Source organism: Syngnathus acus, chromosome 9 (genome assembly GCF_901709675.1).
Source record: "Syngnathus acus chromosome 9, fSynAcu1.2, whole genome shotgun sequence".
In the NCBI taxonomy this organism is placed as follows: Eukaryota; Metazoa; Chordata; class Actinopteri; order Syngnathiformes; family Syngnathidae; genus Syngnathus; species Syngnathus acus.
In genome coordinates this window covers 14,503,047-14,526,631 of record NC_051094.1, presented here as the reverse complement: position 1 = coordinate 14,526,631, position 23,585 = coordinate 14,503,047, and the positions used below count along the sequence as shown (strand labels likewise).

At 42.5% G+C, this 23,585-nt stretch overlaps 1 protein-coding gene across 9 annotated transcripts; it reads right to left on the bottom strand.

Moving 5' to 3' along the window:
• Positions 1-106: 106 nt before the first annotated feature.
• On the bottom strand, positions 107-23,062 carry mtmr3 (myotubularin related protein 3). Of its 9 annotated transcripts, none has more exons than XM_037259803.1 (22): positions 22,864-23,062; positions 21,506-21,569; positions 20,392-20,451; positions 18,601-18,690; positions 17,559-17,675; positions 16,195-16,215; positions 15,400-15,482; positions 14,559-14,725; positions 14,375-14,471; positions 13,988-14,101; positions 13,518-13,708; positions 12,890-13,021; positions 12,665-12,776; positions 11,738-11,933; positions 11,417-11,602; positions 10,858-11,028; positions 10,603-10,748; positions 7,510-9,067; positions 7,322-7,432; positions 5,957-6,045; positions 5,070-5,096; positions 107-1,255 (listed from the first exon to the last, which is right to left on the bottom strand). In XM_037259803.1, exons 3-22 carry the CDS (start codon positions 20,392-20,394, stop codon positions 1,096-1,098), a joined length of 3,771 nt encoding a protein of 1,256 aa, XP_037115698.1. In that variant the 5' UTR covers positions 20,395-20,451; positions 21,506-21,569; positions 22,864-23,062; the 3' UTR covers positions 107-1,095. The 9 variants fall into 9 exon arrangements, with proteins under 9 accessions (XP_037115698.1, XP_037115695.1, XP_037115699.1 ...); XM_037259805.1 differs by having other exon boundaries at positions 1,105-1,255; positions 5,075-5,096; XM_037259807.1 differs by lacking the exon at positions 107-1,255 and adding an exon at positions 1,275-1,290.
• Positions 23,063-23,585: the final 523 nt, after the last annotated feature.

The following is a 23,585-nucleotide window of genomic DNA, read 5'->3' as shown; positions in this document are numbered from 1 at the left end:
AACAACAACAAATACTGTAGTATTTGTTGGTTTTTTTTTTCATCTAAAAAAAGACACCCTGCGCTTCTATAACTCATTTAAAAAAAAAAAAAAAAAAAAAAAACTGTTTTAACGTGTTGAAAAATATAGGTACATTTCTGCAATCCCCCCCCCAAAAAAAAGTTTAAAAAAAAAAAGATTTTGGTGACTAATTTACCGAGAAACTAGTCTCGCTTCTATACATTTTGTACTTAAATGCTATAGTTGTATCTGAATATATTATTGTATTCTTTCATTTTACAAAACATTGACTGTGTGCAAGAGGAGGTCATTGAATGACTGACAGGCAGCAAGGACCATTCTGTGAGCTCAGAGTCAAAAATAGAAGGAAAATCAAAACGGCAACTTCAACTTGTCCATTCAAAGGTAACAAAGGCAAATGCCATAACAGGTATTTTAGGGGAGGGCAGCAATGGGAGTGACAAGTGCAAAAAGATCACACCTCATCTTCATCCATAAGTGCTTATTTGAGAGGGGGAAAGTCACTTCAGCCGTACTTTTGTCAATTGAGTCTGCTGCCAATAAAAGGGCCAATTTAGCCATGTGGATGATAATCTCCCATTGAAATTGTTTTCGAAGGTCAGTTTGAGGATTCTTGAATATTTCACAACACATCTTTCCCTCTGGGCACACAGCAGTAACTAAACACAAACAGTCCAAGCTGGGCCCAGAAAAGTTGGGAAGTGTGCATCAGCGGCATGGGCAGGGGGCATGATTGATGTGGATTGAAGCCCCTTGACTAGAGAACATGCAGCAAGTCGGGCTTCCTCCTGGTCCGAAGCACCAGGAAGTCCATTCTCGCTCCTCAGTGCACGGCCATCTCGCCAGCGCCACCGTGTGGCCGACCAGGAACTTACTCCAACACGCATCTTCTTTGCAAAGCTAAGCGCGCCGAGCAAATGCGCCATCGCATGGACACGTTCCGGTCCACTTGTGCAGCACATACACATTCACACACACATAGACACACACACACAGTCTACAGGACATTCTGTGGAGATTCTGTTGTGGTGGTGGTGCCCTCCTTTTTGTCAATGTCCGCCTCCTCTCTGAGGCTCAGTTGGAGCTGGCTGCGATAGGTTTGTCCAGGGGCAACGGGCCGAGCCGGAGGTTGCCGTAACAGCTCCTGCACACCCGGCTGGGTTCAAACAACTGCTGGCTCGGCACCGGGATCTTCTGGTCACAGCAGCTGGCGCAGAACACATTACCGCAGTTCCTGTGGGGACACACCAAAGGTCAGCGCTGGATTCTCTGCATACACACAAATTATGCACATTTCACTGGTCAGGATTATTATTGCAATTTCTGTCATTTATTGAAATGTATTACGCCTTCACACCATAGACTCTAAAGCAAAACCGTATTGCTAACAACAAATTATTTTCCGACATATTAAACAAAATGATCATTTCCTATGCAGCCCCTGATGATTTGCCACTCTGATTGATTTAATGAGCTTCACGACAAACGCATTCTCAAACATTGTCTATCCCCTTTAATAAGGAAGTCAGTGCAATAATAAACACACTCACACATTAGTGCCCTAACTCATGTTGCATGCATCAAGTTGAAAATTAAACACAGGCGCAAATTGTCTCAGAGGTCTTGTTTGACTTAAAATACTAATGATATTAATAACACACTAACAATGTGCTATCAAGAAAACACAAGGCAAAGAATGCAGCCTTGACTACAAAGCGTAATTCAAATAAAGTTGGGGACGTATGCAAAATGTAAATTAAAAACAAAATATATTGATTTGTGAATCAACCTATTTCAACCTATTCAACTATATACATATAGGCATTTAATGTTCTAATAGAGGGCAAACAGGGGAAAGTTGAGGAAAGCTAAAAAAAACCCAATTTTGAATATTCCACAAATATCATTAGTGACCGAGAGCGCACAGTTCTATTCCGTGCTTTTAACAGTGCCACGGGCGATCTGGAGGAACGTCATGGAACCGATAGTTTTAGAACATTTGTCAACGCACGATTGCAAATAATTTAGGGATTTCGGTCCATAATGTCAAAAGATTCAGAGAATCTGAAGAGAAATCTACATAAAAGCGGTAAGGCCCAAAAACCAAAATTGACTGCCCCTGACCTTTGATCCCTCAGCTGGTACTGCAAAAAAAAAAAAAGGCATGATTTTGTTACATTTGATTTACTGATACCCGTTGCAAGGATTGAACCCAGAAAGCTCCGGTTACCAACCAGCCGTGACCTCCGGCATGATTTTTGAAATGAATACCGCAACATGGTCATTTGACAAAAAACACAGTTAGTTCCTACATCTACGCATGCAAGTTAAAACAACCATGCAATGCAAAACCCAAAGCAACACCACCTAAAAAAAAAACACCGCTGGCTTCACTGAGTCTTGACTGCGCATTGTAGAAGAGTGTGCTATGGTGTGTGTGATGAATACATGAAATTATTTTTGGACATCAATACTGTTGTGGCCTCCAAGACAAAGTGGCAAAGGTCCATCTCGGTGCACATGCCGCCATTCAAGCGACGTCTTTTTCAGGGACGTCCCTGATAAGACGTCAGGTCTCACAACGAAGGATTTTATCGTGGGAGGGGTGGAAAGTTGCAGAGTCAATCGCCTGACCTTAACTCACTAGAGTAGGCCTCATACCTTCTGAAGCAAGAAACCCCAAGAAATATACAAGAACTGAAAAGGGCTCTAGTAAAGGCCTGGAAAAGATTATAAAATAAAATGAAGAATGCAGCAGTCTAGTTGTGCCACCAAACATTAATGTTCACATTAAGTTAATTTAATAATGCGCGTTTCAATACTTTTGCTCACTGGCAAAGTGGGTGGCTTAAAAGTTACAAAAGTTGCTCTGTCAGGAGTTTAATATTACCGTAATTTTCGGACTATAAGTCGCACCGGAGTATAAGTCGCACCAGCCATAAAATGCCCAAAAAAGTGAAAAAAAACATATATATGTATATAAATCGCTCCTGAGTATAAGTCGCCCCCCCACCCAAACTATGAAAAAAACCGCGACTTATAGTCCGAAAATTACGGTACATGTAAATACCATGAAATAAAAGCTTCAATTCTGAACTTCTATCTCCTAACCATCCTTTCATCAACCCAAATGTCTTCAGTATATGACAGCAACAAAGGAATAGAGCTTTCTGTTCCAATACTTTTGGCCCTGCTGGTGACCAATTCAGGGTGTACCCTGCCTCCCGCCCTAAGCCAACAGGGAAAGGCTTCAGCTCACCTATTGTGACCCTAATAAGAACAAACGCAATATAAAAATGGAGGGATTGTTTACTTCCATGTTGTAGCTGCCTAGTGCAGCCTGCGCATGCGAGATATTTTCACGTGTGTAGTATCACACAGGTACGACACTCCACAGATTTTTGCACATCTTTCGTTCTACCTTTAAATGGCACTCAGTGAAGAACTAACACTTTGCTTGTATGATAAGGATTTACATACTAAGGCTACCATAAACTACTATGCTGTCTAAGCTTAACTGTAAATCCATCCAAGAGCTGAATGTAATTCTTTGTGATGTACTTGAATAAGAGCTAACATCATTGCAGCAAGCCTGATGGCTCAAACTACATCGCAGGCGAACCTCAGTGGTGATCATGCTGACACCTCAACGCCACATGCCAAGGTCGTGGACGGCATCAGAGGGGCTATTTTGTCTACTATAGAAGCTGATAAAATGTGTGATGGCCCACTGGGCGGGATAGACATGCCGGCGTCCAGATGGAAGGCCGTGCTCACACCGGGCCTCTTGACTCCTCCGCTAATCTTTGGCGTGACACAACACCTATTTTGCTCTCGTGATTATTGCACACCGGTATGGGGACCGGGGAGAGTGAGGTTAGAGCACAGCGCCACAGCTGGCTGAGTGGCAGGTGGGGCAGCATGCTGCCAGGATGAGAAAGTTGGCGGAAGGGGTGTGGCAGCCTTCAGCCAATCACAGCTTATTGACAGCACAATTGCTCACACTTATAGCCACTGAGTAAAAAGACAACTTCTCCGCAGTAATCACACTCGAAATGATCTTCAAAACGAAGGATTTATCTTAGGAACTGCACACAAGGGCAAATAGATGCAGGGAGGGAGGGAGGGAGGGAGGGAGGTGAAGGATGGATTAGGACCACAGTGAACTCCCACTAGATTGCGGTTCACCTTTGGCATCCCCAATATATATCGCTGCTTTTAAGCCATCGTTTGTTTCATGGGTTTTTACAGTCCTGCATAGAGACCATGAACGTCTGAATTTAATTAGTCAGAATTTTAGTTTGTCAGAATTTTAGCCTTCAGTGCAGTACCATGTTCAGCAACTGAATTGAACTCGATAATAATTAAAAGAGGCAACCAAGCAGAGAGGGACCCTGACAAAGCAGCAGTGTTTACAATGCAATGATTAAATCTTTGCTTATGTGTGTATGTATTACTGCATGTGTGTATAACTGGCATTTTTGGAGGAATTATAAATAATGCAACATTGATACTACACTCATTTCAATTAGCCCACCTAGGGCGTTTGGAATTAAAGAGGAAAGTCAGGACAAAAACAAAAATCTATACAGTATGTTGACCTGTCTAAACGCTGTTTATTGCCAGAAAAATCCACCCATTTTTATCGGTCTCAGTAGGCTGCCAATTTGACGCGAACTGCCATTTGCTATCGACTGAAAATAACGCCACGGTGCTTTGAACGTGACCCGACCCAGAAAACAGGTGAGCCATGATATTAAGTGAGTGCCGACGTAAATATATTTCCAAAACTGTTTTTTTTTTTGATACCTTTGAGTATGCTTAACTATGTTTGAATAATGTTAAACTTGTGTGGGAGAGGAAAAAATAATGTTTTGCTTTTTTTTAATAAATATGGACATGTACGTGGATGTGTAATGTATTCCCCGCAATAAATGGGTGTTCACTGTAGAATGGAAGGTGCAACAAAGCCAGAGTAGGGTGGAGTGGAGCTTGTGGGGAGGGGAGGGGAGGGAGGGGGGGGGGGGGGCAGAGGAACCGGATCTCACCAGACCTCCTGGACAGGCTCTCTGCCACTGTGGAGGAGAAGGGCAGACAATAGAGAAGAGCTGCCTGAACAGGGAGGACAACATGACACACCACAAGTACAACTTTACTCACGTATCAACTTCCTACCACAGATATTCTAAGACAACATGGCAAGTTTTGGGACATGCTGTAAAACGATTTTGAACCGGTGTCCGTGCATGGATTCCACTGTGAACCTCACACCAAAGGTCTTCCGTTCTTACGGCTAACTAAAATCCAACCTTATGGCGCCTGTGCACTTCAAGAGTTCACTATCTCGGTCAAACTGATGGGCACCTTTGAAATAACCACGTGACAACAAGAGCAAACAAAATATGTACGCTCCTATACTCAGCATCTTCAAAGAAAGTTGATCAGGTAGGTGAGCATATGAAAAGCTCCACTTTTACTGCTCAGGTTTGACCCAATTAAGCAATTCTAAATAATTTCATTGTGTTATTGGATTTTTTTTGAGGGAAGGGGTAAATTTCACCTATTTTTTTCTTTCTTTCAAATCCACACTATTGGTCACGTGGGTGTTATTTTTGTTTTTACAAATTATTAACCAATATAAAGTGATGAACATGGCTTGCTCGCTTAAACAATGCAATGTTATTGGTTGAACAAACATGAAAATTTTGTTTCTGTTGTTTCTTCATGTTGAACAGCAACAAGCCCTCAGGAGAAATAATCTTCTGACCCAAAAACATTTTTTTATCTGACTTCTATACACAATCGTTGGCTTTAAGTTTTCGAGAAAAAGCAATGCTGTCGTATCAACATTTTGTCATCCCCTTGTAGGATTTGCAATATCTTATTCAGCTAGAAAGTGAACGAAGGTCAAAGCAGCTTTGTACTTAGTGCTTACCTGCAGTGATGCTTCCTGGTAGCGAGCCAGAACCTGCTCTCACAGCCGTAACACTGGGCAGCCAAATGATCAGGGTACCAGCGGGTAACCTTGAAAAGAATCACAGCAAATTTTCATTTTTCTTTTTGACAAAAATAGGAAAAGCGGAAATTTGTTGTTCTGAAGTGTGTGCGGTTCTGCAACAAGTTTTCATGTTATGTTGCAAGTTCAAATGGACGGCATGGGATTACCGCAGGGGTGGATGGACGGTTTTGTTATGTACTTTGCATTGCTTTTGAAGTGGGAAAAGTAGCTCTGTAAGTAAAAAAAAAAAAGAAAAAAAGACAGATTTAATAGCCAGGGGCCTCATTTATCAGACTGCCTAGAACAGGTTCTAAATTAAATTGTGCGATTGAAATTTTAAGTGTGAGTACGAATTCGTACAGACACCTGTCGTGTGCACACCAGGAGGTGAAGTGTGTTGATAAATCCCATCTGTTCTAAACCGCCAATCTCGTGCACGTCTAGCCTCATTTGCGCTGAGAAACACCTCCTGGTGACTATAAAGTAGCAGCGAGCCCTTTAAGGACATTGAGGTACTTCAAAGTGGAAACAAATAAATACTGTTTGTAAATACAAATTGCCATGAACGTATGACCCAAAAATGCAGAAATAATTGAATGACAACAATGTTGTATGAAAGGGGATGACCAAGTCATTTTGGATCGTTTTACAAGCTGGGAGAACGTGACATCACTACACCAGCCCACCTCGGCTTCTTATTGGAAGCGCACATCCACAGAGATTTTTAGGTGTAATGAATGAATCGTGCGTTAATTCCGCCATGCCATGTCCAATTGGGTCACGTTTGCCCGCATCACTGTGGGCCTTAAAGAAACAGTTGTATCATGGGTTGTGATAACGTTTGTGTGCACCTAGGCCACCACAGGGTAGTACAATAGGAATTGATATAAAACAGCAGATTGTCTAAACAGGAGTATTATAAGCTATTTAAAGGTTTTCAACTGCTACATTATCGCCGCATGTTTCATTAGCCAGTCTGTGGCATTTACCGTTATTGTGTTTGGTTTAATACACAGCATATAATTCTCTTTGTTTTATTTTTAGTTTCAAAGCAAACGTCAACTGGGAGTGTCATTAGATAACAAAAGTGATTTCCTAAAAGAGTTGTTGTCCACAGTCTCATATCTTGAGAGTGAGGAGAGGCGCAAAGGTATACTTTAAAAGGTGTGTCACACATTTCTGCAGGTCAGTATGGAATGGATTCCTTGTGATAAAGATTTAGAATTTAAGTCAGGAAAACATAAGGTGTTAGAACAGACTTAATGGGCTGTTTTAGACTAAGCCAAATGTGGTGAGACCCACCTCAGTGTCCTGCTTGTCCACCTGCTCCCAGCTGGCTTCGGAGAACAGCTCTGTGCTGCAGTGTGACAGGCAGTTGGGGTCCACGTTGTATTCAGAGTCTGTCATCAAGGTCTGTGAGAAAGAAAATCAAGCCTTTTTTTTTTTTTACTGGTCAGGTAATCTGGTGATTAGTAGCACTAGCTTCTTACCATTTCATCTCCCCCGTTTCCATTGACCCGATGCGAGCCGGCGTGCTGCTGATTTTCCAGGCGACTCCACAACTCCTGTACCTGCCTCTTCAGGGTCTCCACTTCCATCTGGTGGCCAGCTTCAATCTGCCTCAGCCTTTGCTGGATGGCATCTGTGTGCAGCATCAGCCCGTCGTCGTCCAGGTGGCTGCGAGACGGCTGCTCTGGGCTGGCAGCGGGGCGGCCCAGTTGCGCGTGGCACCAACGTTGTTGTGAGCAGCTGCCTCGGTGATGGAGATTTAGGGAGTTGCAGCTTGCCAGGGACACCTGGCGGCTCAGCGGGGCCCGCTCGCCATTCGCTTTGACCGAGTGAGGTCCTCCGATAGGTTCCCCGTCGGAACTGTCACCGTTGCAAAGTCTGTCGCGGGTGAGGTCAGCACTCGCACACTGAAAGGCACTGACAGAGGATCGCTTGCTGCCCTCGTTGAAAATTCTGGTAAAGCTCTGTTCAACAGTCTCCAGCACTTTGTCCTTGGAGGAATGCGGTGGGCCCTTGCCATTGCTGCAGACCTGATAGCTCTGACAGAGAGGAGGAGGCTGTGCGGGGAGTTCAAACCTGCTGCAGACCTCCTCTGTTAATGTCTCTGTGGAGCTTTCCATCAGGGAGGCCCTCTTCTCTGCCTGTTCCCCTGACTCCGACAAACCTCTGTCAGGGTCGCAAGCAGAGCAGGTCTCCTCATCCGCATCAGTTTCCTCAGGTGACCGGTGAGCAAAGCCGTTCATCAGAGTTCTTTGAGTTGCAGGTAGCTCCGGCTCGCCTGAACTTGATTCAAAGTTTTCATGAGCATGCTCCAGCTGCTCAGAACATTTCTCCACAACCTGCTTCGTCACATCTTCGGGTATTTGGGCTTCGTCATCTCTCAGGTGCTCCTGCTCAATTGACGTCTGTGCAGGTAGAGCAGAAGACTCACTATTCTCTTCAGCCTCTGCATAACCATTTTCTAAATGGTGTCCGTTAGCAAGCACTTCTCCTGTGTCATTCTTCTCGACAGACTCATCACCGTTGCCATCAGTAACATCATCATCAACATCATTAGCGCTTGAGCCTGTCACCTCCTCCCCGACAGCTGCGTTAATGACGTGGGTGTCAGCAGCACTTCCAACTCTCTGAGCATCTGCTCCCATGTCCTCCTTGGTAGCTTCTTGAAGAATGTTTTCCATCTGGCCTTCGGCCACACCCACTGCCACAGACAATTCGGCCTCCTTGGTTTCCTCTCTTGTGGTCGCAGCGTGCATGATGGCGACCTCTGCCAACTCAGAGGGTGAGTCCCGTGGATGCGGGCTGGCATCCATCTTAGCGTCCACTCTGTTCGAGTGAAGGCCCAATCTATTACACTGCGCCTCATGATTCTGGTCCCCGTCTTCATCTGGCCCGACTGCCATGTTGAGATCCAGAGAGCGCCGGTGGTCCTGCCACTTCTCATTGAGGTTTGGGTCGCTGGAGCGGCGGTTAGGAGCCAGAGAGCTTCCCAGCTCACAAGCACTGGGCAAATTATCGAAGGAGCGTGTCTTCGTACATCTAGAAAGTAATAATGGAAAGAAAAGTTATTTTTAACATAACTGTACATTATCATTACTCATGAAACTTTTTTTAAAAATCAATTGAAATCACCATGCACCAAGCTACCCAATGTTATTTGTAGCAAGCAAGCAACCAACCCCAAAAAGTGGGATTAAAAAAAGACAACATTTATTACAGGTCAAAGGTATTGAAAAACCTAGTTTAAAAAGCAGAGCCTTTATTCTTGTGGTCTTTCCAATGACGCTGACACATAGATGGTAAGCCATTACACAGTTTTGAAGTGCCTATTTGGAAAGGACCATCACTGCATTATTATAGGTATTATAGAGGGTGTGCAAGACACTTAATAGACCTTAAACCACTATGCCACAGCATATTAGGGTGCTGTAAAAAATCTTCAGGTGTTGGGGGGATTAGCCAATGTAAAATTATTGTTTATTTTCTACAATGAATGTATCTTTGCTATTTGTCTTCCATTAGATGGCACGTGATACAATAATTGCCCTTTATATAACATAATAAAGTGGGAGGAAAAGTTTTTCTTAGATTCTACAAAAATTGGTCAGAAAATATATATCATCTAGAACAAAAGAACAAAGAGCATTTGCTTAAAAGGTAGAGTGTACAGTCTTTGGTGGTTGGCGGGGGGGTGACCAAAAGTATAAGTTGTCATAAAAGTTAAAAATGGCTGTATAACCAAACAGAAAAATATTAAAATGATCTTTTGAAAAATCATCCATCAGGCCCCACCTTATGCCTCTAATTTTAATTTTCAGTATCACCCCACTAGTATATAATATTACAAGGAGGCCTGGGCCAATTAAGATTATTCAAATGTGAATAAGACAAGATAAAATTGATAAACAATTAATTAATTAATACAGTTACGGAAATCACCAAGAGCAGCAAATATTACCGTATTCTCCAGACTATAAGAGGCTACTTTTGCACAAAATTTGAACCCTGCGCCTTATAGTCAGTCTAGTGTGGCTTATCTATGGATTTTTCATGATTTTATGATATTGTAAGAGGATTTGTTTTGGTAATACAAGTAATACAAATGAGCACTTTTAATTTAAAAACACCTACGGCTTGTAGTCCGGTGTGGCTTATACGTATATGAACAAAACAGGATTTTCCACTAATTTTAGCTGGTTGCAGTTTATAATTAAGTGCGGCTTATAGTCCGGAAATTATGGTAGCTGGAAAGTAAAGTGGGGCCATATACTAGCTAGGGCTATGGACTCTGTCTAACAATTTAAAAATCCAATCCTATATTTTGTTCCAAAGATTAGGGGTCAAGAGATACACGACATGCAGAAACAAGTTAATAGTATAACATATGGAACAAATCCCAGTTTCATTTTCCCACTACAGATGTCATGAGACATGAACTAAGCATGCAGTGTACGATTGTAATGCCCAATGAGAGCAGCGTGTGCAAAGAAGACCAATTGGCTTTGGAAGCTCTCGACCAGTTTGTCTTACATTAAAGAGGAAGTGGGGGCTCTGTGCCAGCGCGCCAGGCTCACCTGCCCAGAGGGGCCTCCTCGGGGTTGCTGCCAGGTAAAGGATATGGCGCACAGGAATCGTCAGAAGGGGTGGTGGGGGAGGAGCTGGGCAGGTAGACTGCTGTCCAGAGCATCAGATTGCGCACATGACACACTGGGTGGAGAACCTGCAATAACCGATGAGGTAGGTTTGAAGGTCATTGAGTTGAAGGACTAATAGAGACAACACGACTCTTCTCCCTCAAGACCAAGGGGTGCGTCAGGTACTGTACGTACAGTCTCGGAGTGTGAGGAGTACAGCATGTTCCGCAGTGTGCGGTTGGCGGGTCTCAGCAGGGACCACACCGAACAGGTCCTCTCTTGAACATGCCGGTCTTCCCTCTCTTTGCCGCTGTTACACAGGAAGGTGCCGAAGAGGCAGGAGTATGCGTGTTGCACCAGTTTCACCTGCAGACACACAAGCACATTAAACGTGTTGAGACTTGTGACCACAAATTAGAAATAAGAGCAAGAGCTACAGAAGACTCCGTTGGCTACTTATCAGTGTTCGACGTTTATGAAAGTATTCTCTGAGCTATACTGTATTACATTCCAGTTCACAATATACCTGAGAATTTATGGTATGCTGTGCCCAGGCACATTTCATGGCTGATGACTTCGTTGTAACCTTTCACACATTAAATTTTGGGCTTGTCAGCCAATCACGTAACGTAATAGTCTTAAACTATTCTAGTTAAAGTACTCACATTGGGAATAACTTCATTGAATCTACACAAAACTCACCCAGCTATCTATGAACTTTGACTGGAATAATTTAGTTGGACATAGTACGCACCAGGAAGGCCTCGTTAAACTCAAAGGAGCAGGGAAATTGCCTCTGCAGCTGGTGAACACAGTCCAGCCATTGCAGGAAGACGGGACAGCGTTCATTCACATCCTCAGAGTTTTCTCCGTGGCCACATCGGTCAGCAAACTTGTGGCCAAAGTCCAACCAGTCCATCTCAACCAAAACTTGGAAGCCCTACATCAAAATATGTGCAGATAATGGAGCTTACTACACACACTTTCTTGAATTATATCAGTCTTAACAAAAAATGACCCTGGGAAAAAAACTAATGTAAGCTATTCTATAGCAAGAATAACATTTCAGTTGTACCTCTATGGTGCGGTAATATGGGTCAAGAAGCAACTTGGACAGTGCAACAATTTGAGGTGTCCGGTCCCAGCCGTCAGAGCAATGCACCAAAACAGGCCTTTGGTCTCGATCCACTGCATTGACCACCAGCAGGGCTGCCTTCAGCAGCAGTGACAGATGCTGCAACCACTTGGTGCTCTCCAGCGCAGATAGCCAGCTGCAGACAAGCAAACAAGACGTTTTAACACATGGCACAATAACAACATGCGTCATGTGAATGTTTGACCTCTTCTCAAATTAAATTTTTGCAGCTTTCCCACTTCAATGAATACGATCGTTATACAAAGAAAAATATCAGACAAAGAACTAAAGTAACCATAAAATGCCGTTTTTTAATGATTTTAATTCATAAGAGAAAAAAAAATGGTCAAAGCTAACTAACTAGCCATGTGTGGAAAACGTACTTGCCTCCTACAACAAATAACTATTTTGTTTTTCCTATTTTGGCCCCAAAAAAATTATTAGGCAGTTGATTCATGTTTTAATAAAGTTAATGGAAAGGGGGTTGCGGGCAAATACTTTTTTCAACACTGGTATAAATAAAATGACTATTGAAAAAGTGCTTCTCACATGGCCTTATCACATGGGTATGATTACTGTTATTGTTACATTACAGAAGTTTCAGACTTTATGAGACACTATTTTCAGCTGTATAAATGTTAAAACAAAAAAAATCCATAAATAAAACAAATTGCTTTTATCCAATGAGTTTATAGAGTGCATTATATATCGCAGTCTGATTAAACTCCTCATTGTATGACTTATTCTGAGAAAAAAGAAGGACAGGAGACCAAGACAGACATATGGCAGAGCTGAGATTCACAGTTAAAGTTGGGTTTAAAGTTTGGAAGCCACCGGGTGACAAAGATGTGACAAGGACAATCGTACTTTGCTGGATCCGGCATCTGAGTGCAGAGGAAACGTAGGGACTGGAAACTCTTGCGTATGGAGTGAATGTTGGCCATGCCCATGAACACCACCTCACAGTTGGGATAGTATTCTACAAAACAGGAAAAAATAAAAACAAAAAAATGAAATCAAGATTCAAGGCAAGTTACGCAATCCACTGTACATGCGCATGCGCACAAAAAGTAAATAAAATACAAGGCCTACCAGGACATTCGCAGCCTCCCCCCTTTGCCCTGTTGGCTACAGCTGCAGCGTAGGACCTGGCATCTAGAATCAGTAACTTGTGTGGCTGGATGGCCAGTTTTTCCACCTCTGAGCTGTTGGTCATTGAAGACTCTGATACAGTCATAAACACATTAGAGTTACATCACTGGACAAATCAGAGTATACTGTATTAAACGAGAAAGGGGGTGGGGTCGGGTAGGGTTAGGGTAACACATTCTGAAAGAGGAGAAGTATTTATAATTGACAAATTATACGATATACAGTGGTTTAAATATAATCCTCCTTTTTGCTAATTATTTTTAAGGATTTTTGTTCAAGAATTCAACTAATCCTATCTCGTAAGAGAGGTGAACGTACTGTGGTAATCCAACTTCCCTCCTCTAATGTATAAAGTAAAATGTCCTAAATGAGTGTGAGGGTTTGTTTTGAATGTATGTCAGCCTGTTGCTTCAGGCCCAGACAGGTTGGATTGCACAACTTTGCCTACTCCAAACTCATTCACCTCAAGTCGAGGAATCTGTGTCGGTTCAGATAAAAGTCAAGGTGTGCGTTTTGTGTCTGGTAGAGATTGTGACAAGAAATTGTCGCATGCAGACTGAGTCCTCACCAAAATCAGTGTCAGGCAGTTCAGACCCATTGATGGAGGTTCCATTGGACAGGAGCTTGTGAGAATTGCTATCCACGGCACAGGCCTTCCCAATGGACTGAACTAAGTGCTCGTCATCAGCATTCCGCCAGCCCCACCAGCTGACCTCTGGCTGACCGCAACGGGCGATCACAGCCCCCGTGCTCAGGTGCCTGAATGTATGAATACTTATATGAACAAACAAGAAGCTAAAACAATTTGATCAATGCCGCTTTACTGTGCTTCTGTACTATAATTACATCAAGGTCAAACAGTCATTAGTAATCGCAAGTCTTGGCGGTGGTCGTGAAACTTTTATATTTGTCTACATGAATACCGAGCCCCAAAAACAGAAACGGAATATTTCTGGCCAAAAGCAAATACGGTAGCTCAATAAGCCCAGGAAGCTAGAGTGTGCAGTTTGTCAATGAAAGAGATCCGAACCAACTGACCGATATACCACGGCAGGAAACCTTTTCCAGGAGCGGAATGCTGCCACATTGTCCAGCTCCTTGTCAGTGATCCAGGCTGGTACAAGAAGCTGCTGGGGATAGCTGGGGCAAAGCCTGGCAACACCGAGGGGCACAGAGAGAGGTGGTTAACGCATTGCATAAAAGAAGGCTTCGGACCTGACTGAATGCATTAGTGAAGGCTCAACAAAACGCTCTGTCGACAGACATCTAATCCCGGGCGCAGCACTGGTGGAGAACAAAACAACACTCCGCAAAAAGCCTCTCACACACTGATCTGCGCTGTACCCAATGAAAGCAAAGGCTGGAATCAGAAAGACAAACGCATCAACAGAGCAAAAGGGGATCTGTGAAGCAAGCTGCCTTCACCTAAACTTGCAGTTGATGTCAGATATTCTCCAGGCATTTTGGGTGTCAAAGCCCATCCTCTCCACCTCATTCTTGAACCAGGAGGTCACATGTTCACCTAAAGATCAGAGGAATCCGATATGACCAGAGTGCCTACCTAGATTAATGCTGTTATTTGAGGGTTTCACTTTCAAGTCTGGGCTACCTGGTCTGCAAAGCTCTCCGTGCTGCTCCTTCTCGCCAGCGTACACATCCATGCACCAGGCATGAAAGGCGAAGGAGAAGAGATCTTCTAAGCGAGAAGGGGGGCGCACCACTGCACTGAGACGCTTTAGCCATTCCTGACATTGCTCGAATGCGGAGAATTGACACCTGGGAATTAAAACACAACAAAAGCATACTTTTCAGTTGGTTTCCTTGTGGTAACTGCACAACAGAAGTGTTTGCTGCTTTGGTGCTCTTCCAAATAATCAAGAAAGGTATAATGAATCCATGGTTCAGGTCTGCTTTCTTTAATGTTGTCAAGTCCTATTTGTTCAAGTACAGTCAGACCTCGACATAGGAATTCTCCAACATAAAAAGTGATATTCAAACATATTTTTGTCCTAACATACGAAGGAAATTACAACTTGTTGGTATATGATAGTAATAGACACGAGAGAAAAATGTGCATTTTAGCGTGACTGTATTCTTCCTGGTCCCCGACATCATATAGAGGGTACTTCCTCCTGCCGCTGGGAATACCACCACCATCTCTATAACAATGTGTGATGTTGGAAACATTAGTTTTCTTGAGCAAAATAGCCATTTATTGAATAAATATGTTAACTGGACCCAATTAAATCATTTTACATGTATTCTTATAGGGAAAAGTGTTTCAACATACACATTTTTCCATACGAACATCGTCCCGAAACAAATTAATTTCATATGTAGAGGTATAACTGTATAAATGGCCATAAATGGTGAACTATTGTTTTGAGAAGCAAGTATTACTGCTCACACTGGTTTTGGGTTACATATGGGTGTGTCAGCTCTTGTCTTACCTAACAACTTTACAGTCCTTGCAGGTGACATGCAGCTGGAACATATCACGACACTCCACACTTTCAATGAGCTGCAGGGGCACCTATAGAAACACATACAGTCACACAAAGTGCACATAGAAGCCTCAGACTAATAACTAAACACTGTAAAAGCTCAGAACAAAAAACAAAACAAAAGCAATGATCTGTAAAGTAATCCACCCACTTGCATTAGAAAAACTCATAGATTAGTTGTCACTATGCATTTCCATTATGTTTCACATAACAGTTCCCAAAGCACTAACACACAGTCAAGCTAAATATGGAGGCAAACCAATAATATATCCCGACAACCCTGTGTGTTGATTTCCATTTTAGCCTTGAGCCATACACAGAGTTCGAATAGATCAGAAATACACAGTTGTTGCACTGACTGTAGCACATGCTGTATGAAAATACCTAGCCTATTTTGAAATAAGATTTGTAAATTTACGAAAAGTACTTTTCGGCCGCACAACGGGCTCAGGCTGCTCTTTTGCATGCGGTCGGGAGTCATGCATGACTGACATGCAGTCATCAGTTGGCCACATTTCTGCAGCTACACTTTTAGTCTGATGGAGGCTTTGTTGATGTAAATTATTGTTCGAGACTTGCACGGTTAGAGTTCCCACGCATCATCTGTCTCCTTTAATTAAGATTTTGGAGCAAAACGTGGTCAATAACAAAGTCAAGCAAGTCTAGGTAGCCAGCGTATTTCATAAAAGGCACACAAAAAAGGCAACCACCCCACACCGTGCATCTTGCTTTAATACTTACTGACACCTCACAACAACAACTCTGATCCAAGACAAGACAGGAAAAAAAATGTAAGCAGTGCTCGATTGTTTTGGTTGGTCACGATTCGCCAACTACAAAGGGCGGTAATCATGCCACATACCGGATGTCCTTGCATCATGAGGCCACAATTTAATTCCAGCTCTCAAATCTAAATCGCTAATCTGGACGTCATCAAAATTCCAAAGCTGCTTGCTCTCTTCCAGCACTTCCTACCGCAAACTCAAAAGGGATGCGAACTAAAACATATTTTGTCTTTGTGTCTGGAGACGTTCAGCATGTTTTATTATTCTTTCACAATCTTATCCTCTAATTTCAGATAATCTAGCCTCCCCCCCCCCCCCCCCATATAGATTTTGAAGCACAGTGAACCTTCGTAAATTTGTGGTTCAGAACCAATACTAGAGTAATTCAACATCGGTTTTCACAATGCCTTTTGTTCTCTTTAATTGGGACCTAGTTTTCGTAATATTGAGAAGGAGAAGTGCAACCAAAAAGAAAAAAAAAAAAAAGATGTAATTGCACAACTTTCCGGCCGTGACAAGTTGGCGGGAAGGCAGGCGGGTTATCTGAATGTAGCATATTTGCTTATCTTGTATGCTCAATTGCTTCACACTACAAGTGTGGACAAAATTTTAAAAAAAATTAGAGTTGTATGTGCTGTCAGACAAATGAAATGAGCCAAGTCACAGAAAAATAACGGGTTTAAAATGTCGACATACATCTTTGTAGTGGCACAAGAGGATGTATTGTGGAAAGTTTCAGTAATTTGGTAACAAAGTTAGGTCTTGGTAACTGTTGAAGTGAGAGTGAGAGAAAGAGAGGGTGACTGTTATAGATCCCCTTTGGCATGACTTCAGCCATGGAGACAGCTAAGCCAGAGAGTGAATGTACAATTTGAAGTGAAGCTGCTGCTAGGACCGATCAGCTCTGAGCAGCTTGGTCACAATGGGCCTCATTCATTAATAGATTCCTCGGAATATAATTTGTATAATACCGATGTCATTCATTTTTAATTATGTCGCAACTTAAAATAACGAATGCTGTATACAACAAATGCTTGGAAAGATTAATTGAGCTCATTATTGAACAACCACTAGACTGTACGTTTTTAAAATAGACCGTAATGAATAAATATGGCACAGCTAAGAGACATTTGTGGTCAAAAGAATTCGTTAAATTAGTGTTGGAACTCGCGACAGAAAATACACGCAGCATTGGCAGTACTATATTTGGACGCTGCGTAATGTTAAACAAGGAAGACTTTTTTTTCCAGGTGTGGTACTTTGCTTATCAACTATCAATCTAGTATCTTGTCAACTCCTGACTTTTCTGGAAGTACTTACATTGACAACAGACTGCTTGAACTTGATGTGTAGGCGGTAGTTGGATATTGCAATGATGGCATCCTCTGCCCTCCCCACATACTCTGTAAACTCCCCGTGCAGCTCAGGAAAGGGCACCTAGCAACGGCAGGAGAGTCAGCATTTCAAAGACTGCAGATCATAATGCACACGCACACAGCAAGAGGACCGTTAGATACGATGACACTTATTATTTTGCCACACTTGTGTACGTGTTTGAATTCAGGTCATTGCATTCTATTAGTTCATCACTAAATAATAAAAACAATATCGGTCAAGAAAAACTTCAATTTCATCTTTTCCTAAAAACGTTCAACCCTGGTTAGAAGCAGAAGTTTGGTATCCAACCAGAACTAGTTTGCTGCTGACATGATTAGGGAATGGGGATTTTGGGTGCTAGTCTGAGTTCTTCCATTCCTGGTCTATGTTTCTGCAAAATTAAATGCCAGCTACAATCCAGTGGGAGTGATGTTTTTTTTCTCTTATTTATGATGAATCTTTGGACATTTGCCACCCTGGAGCAACTCATAGTATGAAATATGTACATTTATTTCCTGTATTTTTTGGAGTTGATATTTTGTTGCAAATGATTTCCTTACGATAACATTTAAACTAGCGACCACCGACATCACCAAACTTACAATTTTCTTTTGCAATGAATTTCCGTAGTGGTTTATATAGTCCCCCCTTTAGCATGTAAAATGCATGCTCTATTAAAGTTAAAGTCCCAATGATCGTCACACACACATCTGGGTGTGGTGAAATTTGTCCTCTGCATTTAACCCATCCCCGTGTGATTTTAATCCATCCCCTGGGGGAGAGGGGAGCAGTGAGCAGCAGCGGTGCCGCGCTCGGGAATCAGTTGGTGATCTAACCCCCCAATTCCAACCCTTAATGCTGACTGCCAAGCAGGGAGGCAATGGGTCCCATTTTTATAGTCTTTGGTATGACCCGGCCGGGGTTGAGTTTAAGTCCGGACACAGACTTGAGCAGAGTTGACCTGGGCTGTCAAATATCTATTTACCTGCATGTTTTCTTCTTCCAAGACAGGAGATTTCTTTGGGAAAATTTGATTGGCCTGGATACACTCTGAGGTCTTCTGCCCCTCCTCCTCCTGCACACAAAAAGACTTACGCTTACTAAACGGCCGCCCACGTAACAGGCACAAGCTTCTTTCAGATATTTATTAGGTTTTAATATTGCTTCTGAAAGGCTTCCCACTGAACACCTGGCAGACTCACTGACAAAACTGTTGGGGCTCATGCGGTTAACTCGAGATTAAATTGGCCATCACTTATTTGGAATGGAAAGGGGAGCATTATTCCACCAAATTCTTTGGCCTTGATTTTTTTCAAGATGCGACAATTTTGTTATCTCATACTTGTAAAGTATCTCAACATTGGCACCGCTTGAATGTTTGTGGTCACTCAATGGCCTTACGTCAGGGGTAAACTTTCAAATAAATAGCCTGTTGACATACAGATGCAGCAGAGAAGCCTTTTCATTCTCGAGGACAAAAAAAAGAGAGGCAGTGTGCTTTTGTTAATAGAACTCATGGTCCCTCGTTTATCCAGCATATTGTGAAACAAAGATGAAAGGAGTCAGAAAGTCAAAGATAATGGCCTCCGTTTGCTGTCTCAGCATAAAATGTCACCACATTTGAACCATACTGCGGCTAGAGGATCAGGAATGCTGAGACTGGAGTAACTGCAGAGAAAACAGGAGCCCGAGAAGCCACCCAAACAGTTTTATCACGCACATGTGCTCTTGCGGTCATGATGTGACGAAACTATGCTCACAAAAACCAGCAGACACTCCAGTAGCTTCTTCCACTTGGCATTAACTTGCTCAATAGTTGACTCATAATTTCATCATGGCATTTTGCCAATTTTACAACACTATTACCATGGTCATCTTTGTAGACTTGGCACTCTGCGTTATTTACATATATAACTAGTATTGTTGATCACTATTCCACACTGCTTTCCACATCATTTGAAAAATTGCCACCCGATTATAGTTATTACAATGCTGCTCATTTATCATTGTTTAACAACTCTCTGCACTTATGTCCTAAAAATTAATTTGCTGGAGTTGTTTGTTGCTGGAGTGGCTAAAAGAAAAACAGACTAATACCGTGTATGTATTTGTCATTTGTGTATGTGTCATGTAGTCTTTCTTGTCCTACATGTGGGCCCTTTGTGGACTTTTTTTTTAGCTTTTTGGGCGTGACATTCCTCGAAGGAGCAAGATCTGTGCTTGAGTGGCAGGGGGGTGTGCCTCGAACTGCGAGTCAGCACTAGGAATTGCCACCTTAGTCGTGGCAGACGTGTGTGACGACATGCATGCTGTGATCGTGGCGCCTCTGACCCACTGGTGAAAGGAGACTTTGAATGTCTCCGCTTTCATCTGTAACCGCTTCAAACAACAAGGCATATATAGGAATAGTTGTTTATGAATGTATTATTGCCAATGATAGATGTTCTGTAAAGTGCTTTGTTACAGCAAAAAGCGCTTTGTTACAGCGGCAGCTTTTGTGAAAGCGTTATATAAATAAAGCTGTATTGTGTTGTATTGTATTTGGCCAATCGAGATCATTCTGATTCTGAACAGGATAACAAATCACTGCAATAAAAAAAAAAAAGAAAGAAAGTTGCCCAGCTTTGACAAGAGCCTAAGGCAACCTTTGACCCAGTCGTAGCTGACATAACTTCGTGGTAAACAGCCAATAAGTATTGGAAATCAATAGAGAGTTTCCAATTCTACAGACTGGATGCAGGATCTTTCACAAAGCAGTGAAGAGAAGAAAGGGTACCATGGCCTCTGTGAAGGAGTGCAGGTCACCCAACTGGTAGGAAGCCTGGCCTGGAGCAGCCTGTAGAAAGAAAATACATGAAATCATTGCGCAATATGGAACAAACGATGAAAAAGAAAGAAATAAAAACACAAATCTGTCCTTTCACAAGTCCTCACTCGGTGGAGGAGTTCTATTTATTCCTTATCTTGCATCATGTTTTGGTGCATGTTAATAGGGTGAAAGTGAGAGTGTAAATTGACTAAACACTGTTAGAGCTGGTAGAATTAATTACTGTGAATGGTTGTCTCTGTGTTATTCCTCTAATAGACAGGTGATCAGTCCCGGGTGTTCCCCACCTCTCAGCCTAAGTAAGGTGGGAAAAGCTCAATCCTAACTAAAGTATTTGACAATAATTGGTTTTTTTTCTTTTTTTTAATCAAAAAGGGGCTTGGTTTGATTTTAAAACTGTTGACTGTGCTTTGCTAACTTGACAATTAGCAGAGCCACAAACAAATGTTCATCCTCTAAAAGACTCTAAGGTGGTTGAGTTACACGTTGTAAACACTGACAACTCGTAACTATTATTATTTAGCCTTTTAAACAGAGAAATTAAAATAACAATAATGTGCATATAAACGTGATCATGTTCAATGTGGTATGATGGCAAAGGTAAAAGTGTAATCATTCATTTAAAAAGGCAATAAAATATGTCTTTCACTAAGTCACATCCTATATTATTGCTGCGATATGGGCCAAATTCAATTTGAGCAGAACAATTGTAATCTAGTAGAAGACAATTTTAGGAATGAAAACTAATATCAAACTGTAGTTGAAATATTAGGTGCGTGTGCGTAGGGTCGCAAATGTAAGTTGTTTTGGGTTTTTTTCTTCTTCAAAATTGCTCTGCTTAAGTGGCAATGGGTACAAAGATTTTATGAGGCTACAATTTTTAACTAAATACAGAGCATTTTTCCATTCATTTCCCAAACTACTTATGTCGTGGGCATGCTGGAGCCTATCCAAGCTGTCTTACTGCGGGCGGTAGGTGGGGTACACCCTGAATTGGTCGCCAAGCAATCACGGGAAACACGGAAGCGAACAAATACAATGACATTATATTGTTTGATCTTACCACAGTCACTTAATGAGTAGCCCAGATGATCTTTTTCTAAAGTTCACAACTAAGACATGGAAATCTATGGAAAGAAAGGCAAACATTCAATTGGATTAGGACAAAATGCTTAAGCAACTAGTGGACTTTAATGCCCCTTGTAAACATAAATATGTCTATGTTCATTGACACACATGTCAAATGGGATGCGTTACCACAGGCATTACATTTTAAAAGCTGAATGGCATCAATTTCATGACAGCAAGCAACATTTTCATCTAAGGAAGTTCATCGCAGAATATTTTGAAAGAGCCCTACAAATAGTTATTATGGGAAAGAGACTGAAATGTGATCTGAGGAGGTCCGTGAGAGTAGATCACGCCATCAATCAGAAAAGCAAAGGAAGAGCACGAGCCACAAGGCCCGGTGGTGTGAGGTGGCCAACGTAGGCCGGTCAGTGCTACTGGTGCAACCTGATAAAGCCTATCTGTCCGGCCCAACACACACGACTTTGTTTACTGCATGGGCTCATGACCCGTGGCTGCGGCTCAGTGCGGCCCGCGGAGTTCAGTCACCCAGCTAAGCCCCTTAGAGCCTTAACGGCGCTGTTGTCCCGTGACATGCCACAGTGCATCACAGGCTGCGAAATTAACCAACAAACAGGCCACACATACCAACTAGTTGGAGAACTTTCGGAAAAACTGTTGATCGAAGCGAGTGACTGCACATTGCATTGCAACGTTGACAGCTCGCCTCAGTGAGTCCAGCGGCAGGATTAAATCACGCATATGGCTCATATTCAACGAAGGCTCATATTACAAGTCAACAAAACATTTACAATAAGAAAACAAGACCGATGCACTGCAGCGTAACATTACCATTCCACGGGAAAACTATTTGTAGGCAAAAGAAGTAATCGCTCTGCTTGGTTCTGATGAAGGCTTGTGCTGAGAGTTCAGTGCAAACTACTCGTGTAAAGAATGGCTCACAACAACAACAACATTATCTCATTCCTGTAGATCTCGTTAGTTGATATATACATTTAATTTATTCGGAAAGTGAGCGTCGCCGGGCAAGCTGGAATACGACCGTAAAATTGCTCATGCTAATGAGCTAATGCTAACGCCCATCTGGCTACGCGGATCTTAACAAGACAGCCGTAAAGACAACTTTAGAAACAACATTATGTCATATCGGTCGGCGTTTGTATTTCTTACACGCGGGTGTGTTCCGCCAGTGAGCTGCTTCGCCTCAAATAGCTACTTGTGCCAACGCAGCTCCGTGCAACTGTTATTGTTGTTGTGAGATGGAGGGCGGACCCCAAAGCCGAGGCCTCCGTCAAAACACACCGCCGAACCACCACAAGCCGGCACACTCACCAGTGAAACGAGTGAGGAGACGCTTCAATGCCACAAAATCATCCGAAACCCGTGCAGTTGATGAGCAGAAAATAAACCCGAAGGGAGTAAACATGAGTCATGTCCGAGTCGAGGCTAGCTTGACTGTGCCCCTTTGCAGCGCTGAGCCGTCGTCGCCATTATCGCAAATTCTCCAAGCCCAACTTTACGTGTTTGTGACGTCATCACGCTATAGCAATGGCAATGGGCGGGGTTGAGGCGCTCTCTCGTACCATGTGCTGCAATAATGTAAACAGTGACAATATTCTGCCGGATTTTCAAAGATCATGCTCGCCGTTGATAGACAATGTCAGAGATCTGTTTATGAAATAGAAAACTATTGCGCTGCACTTTGCGGTGGTGCGAATGTAGTGCATTGTAATGGAAGGTGGCCCTAATATTTGGCTACCCCAATTATTAGCGCAGTCGAGAACATCATATTTTATGATTTCAGTTTCGTAGGCCTAAGCAAAGCATCACCATAGGCACCCAGTGACCACTAGGGGGCACAAATAGCAGCTAAGTCAAAACAATAGTGTACATAGTTTTCTTTTTTTGAGGAAGAACACCATAACTTTGAAAAAAACCTGTTGGATTAAAGTTCACCATTATTTGCCTGACAATTTGTTGCTTATTTTATTTAATTTTCGTTTTTAAGATGCATTTACATATATCAAAGTGATTGTATTTGCTCTTGCACTTTA

Excerpts from the sequence above, each read along its gene's own strand:
- mtmr3 (XM_037259800.1), bottom strand. Across the intron at positions 14,726-15,399 it reads AAGGACTGTAAAGTTGTTAG|GTGTCAATTCTCCGCATTCG; the intron begins GTAAGACAAGAG and ends TTTAATTCCCAG. Across the intron at positions 14,472-14,558 it reads CGGAGAGCTTTGCAGACCAG|GTGAACATGTGACCTCCTGG; the intron begins GTAGCCCAGACT and ends TCTGATCTTTAG.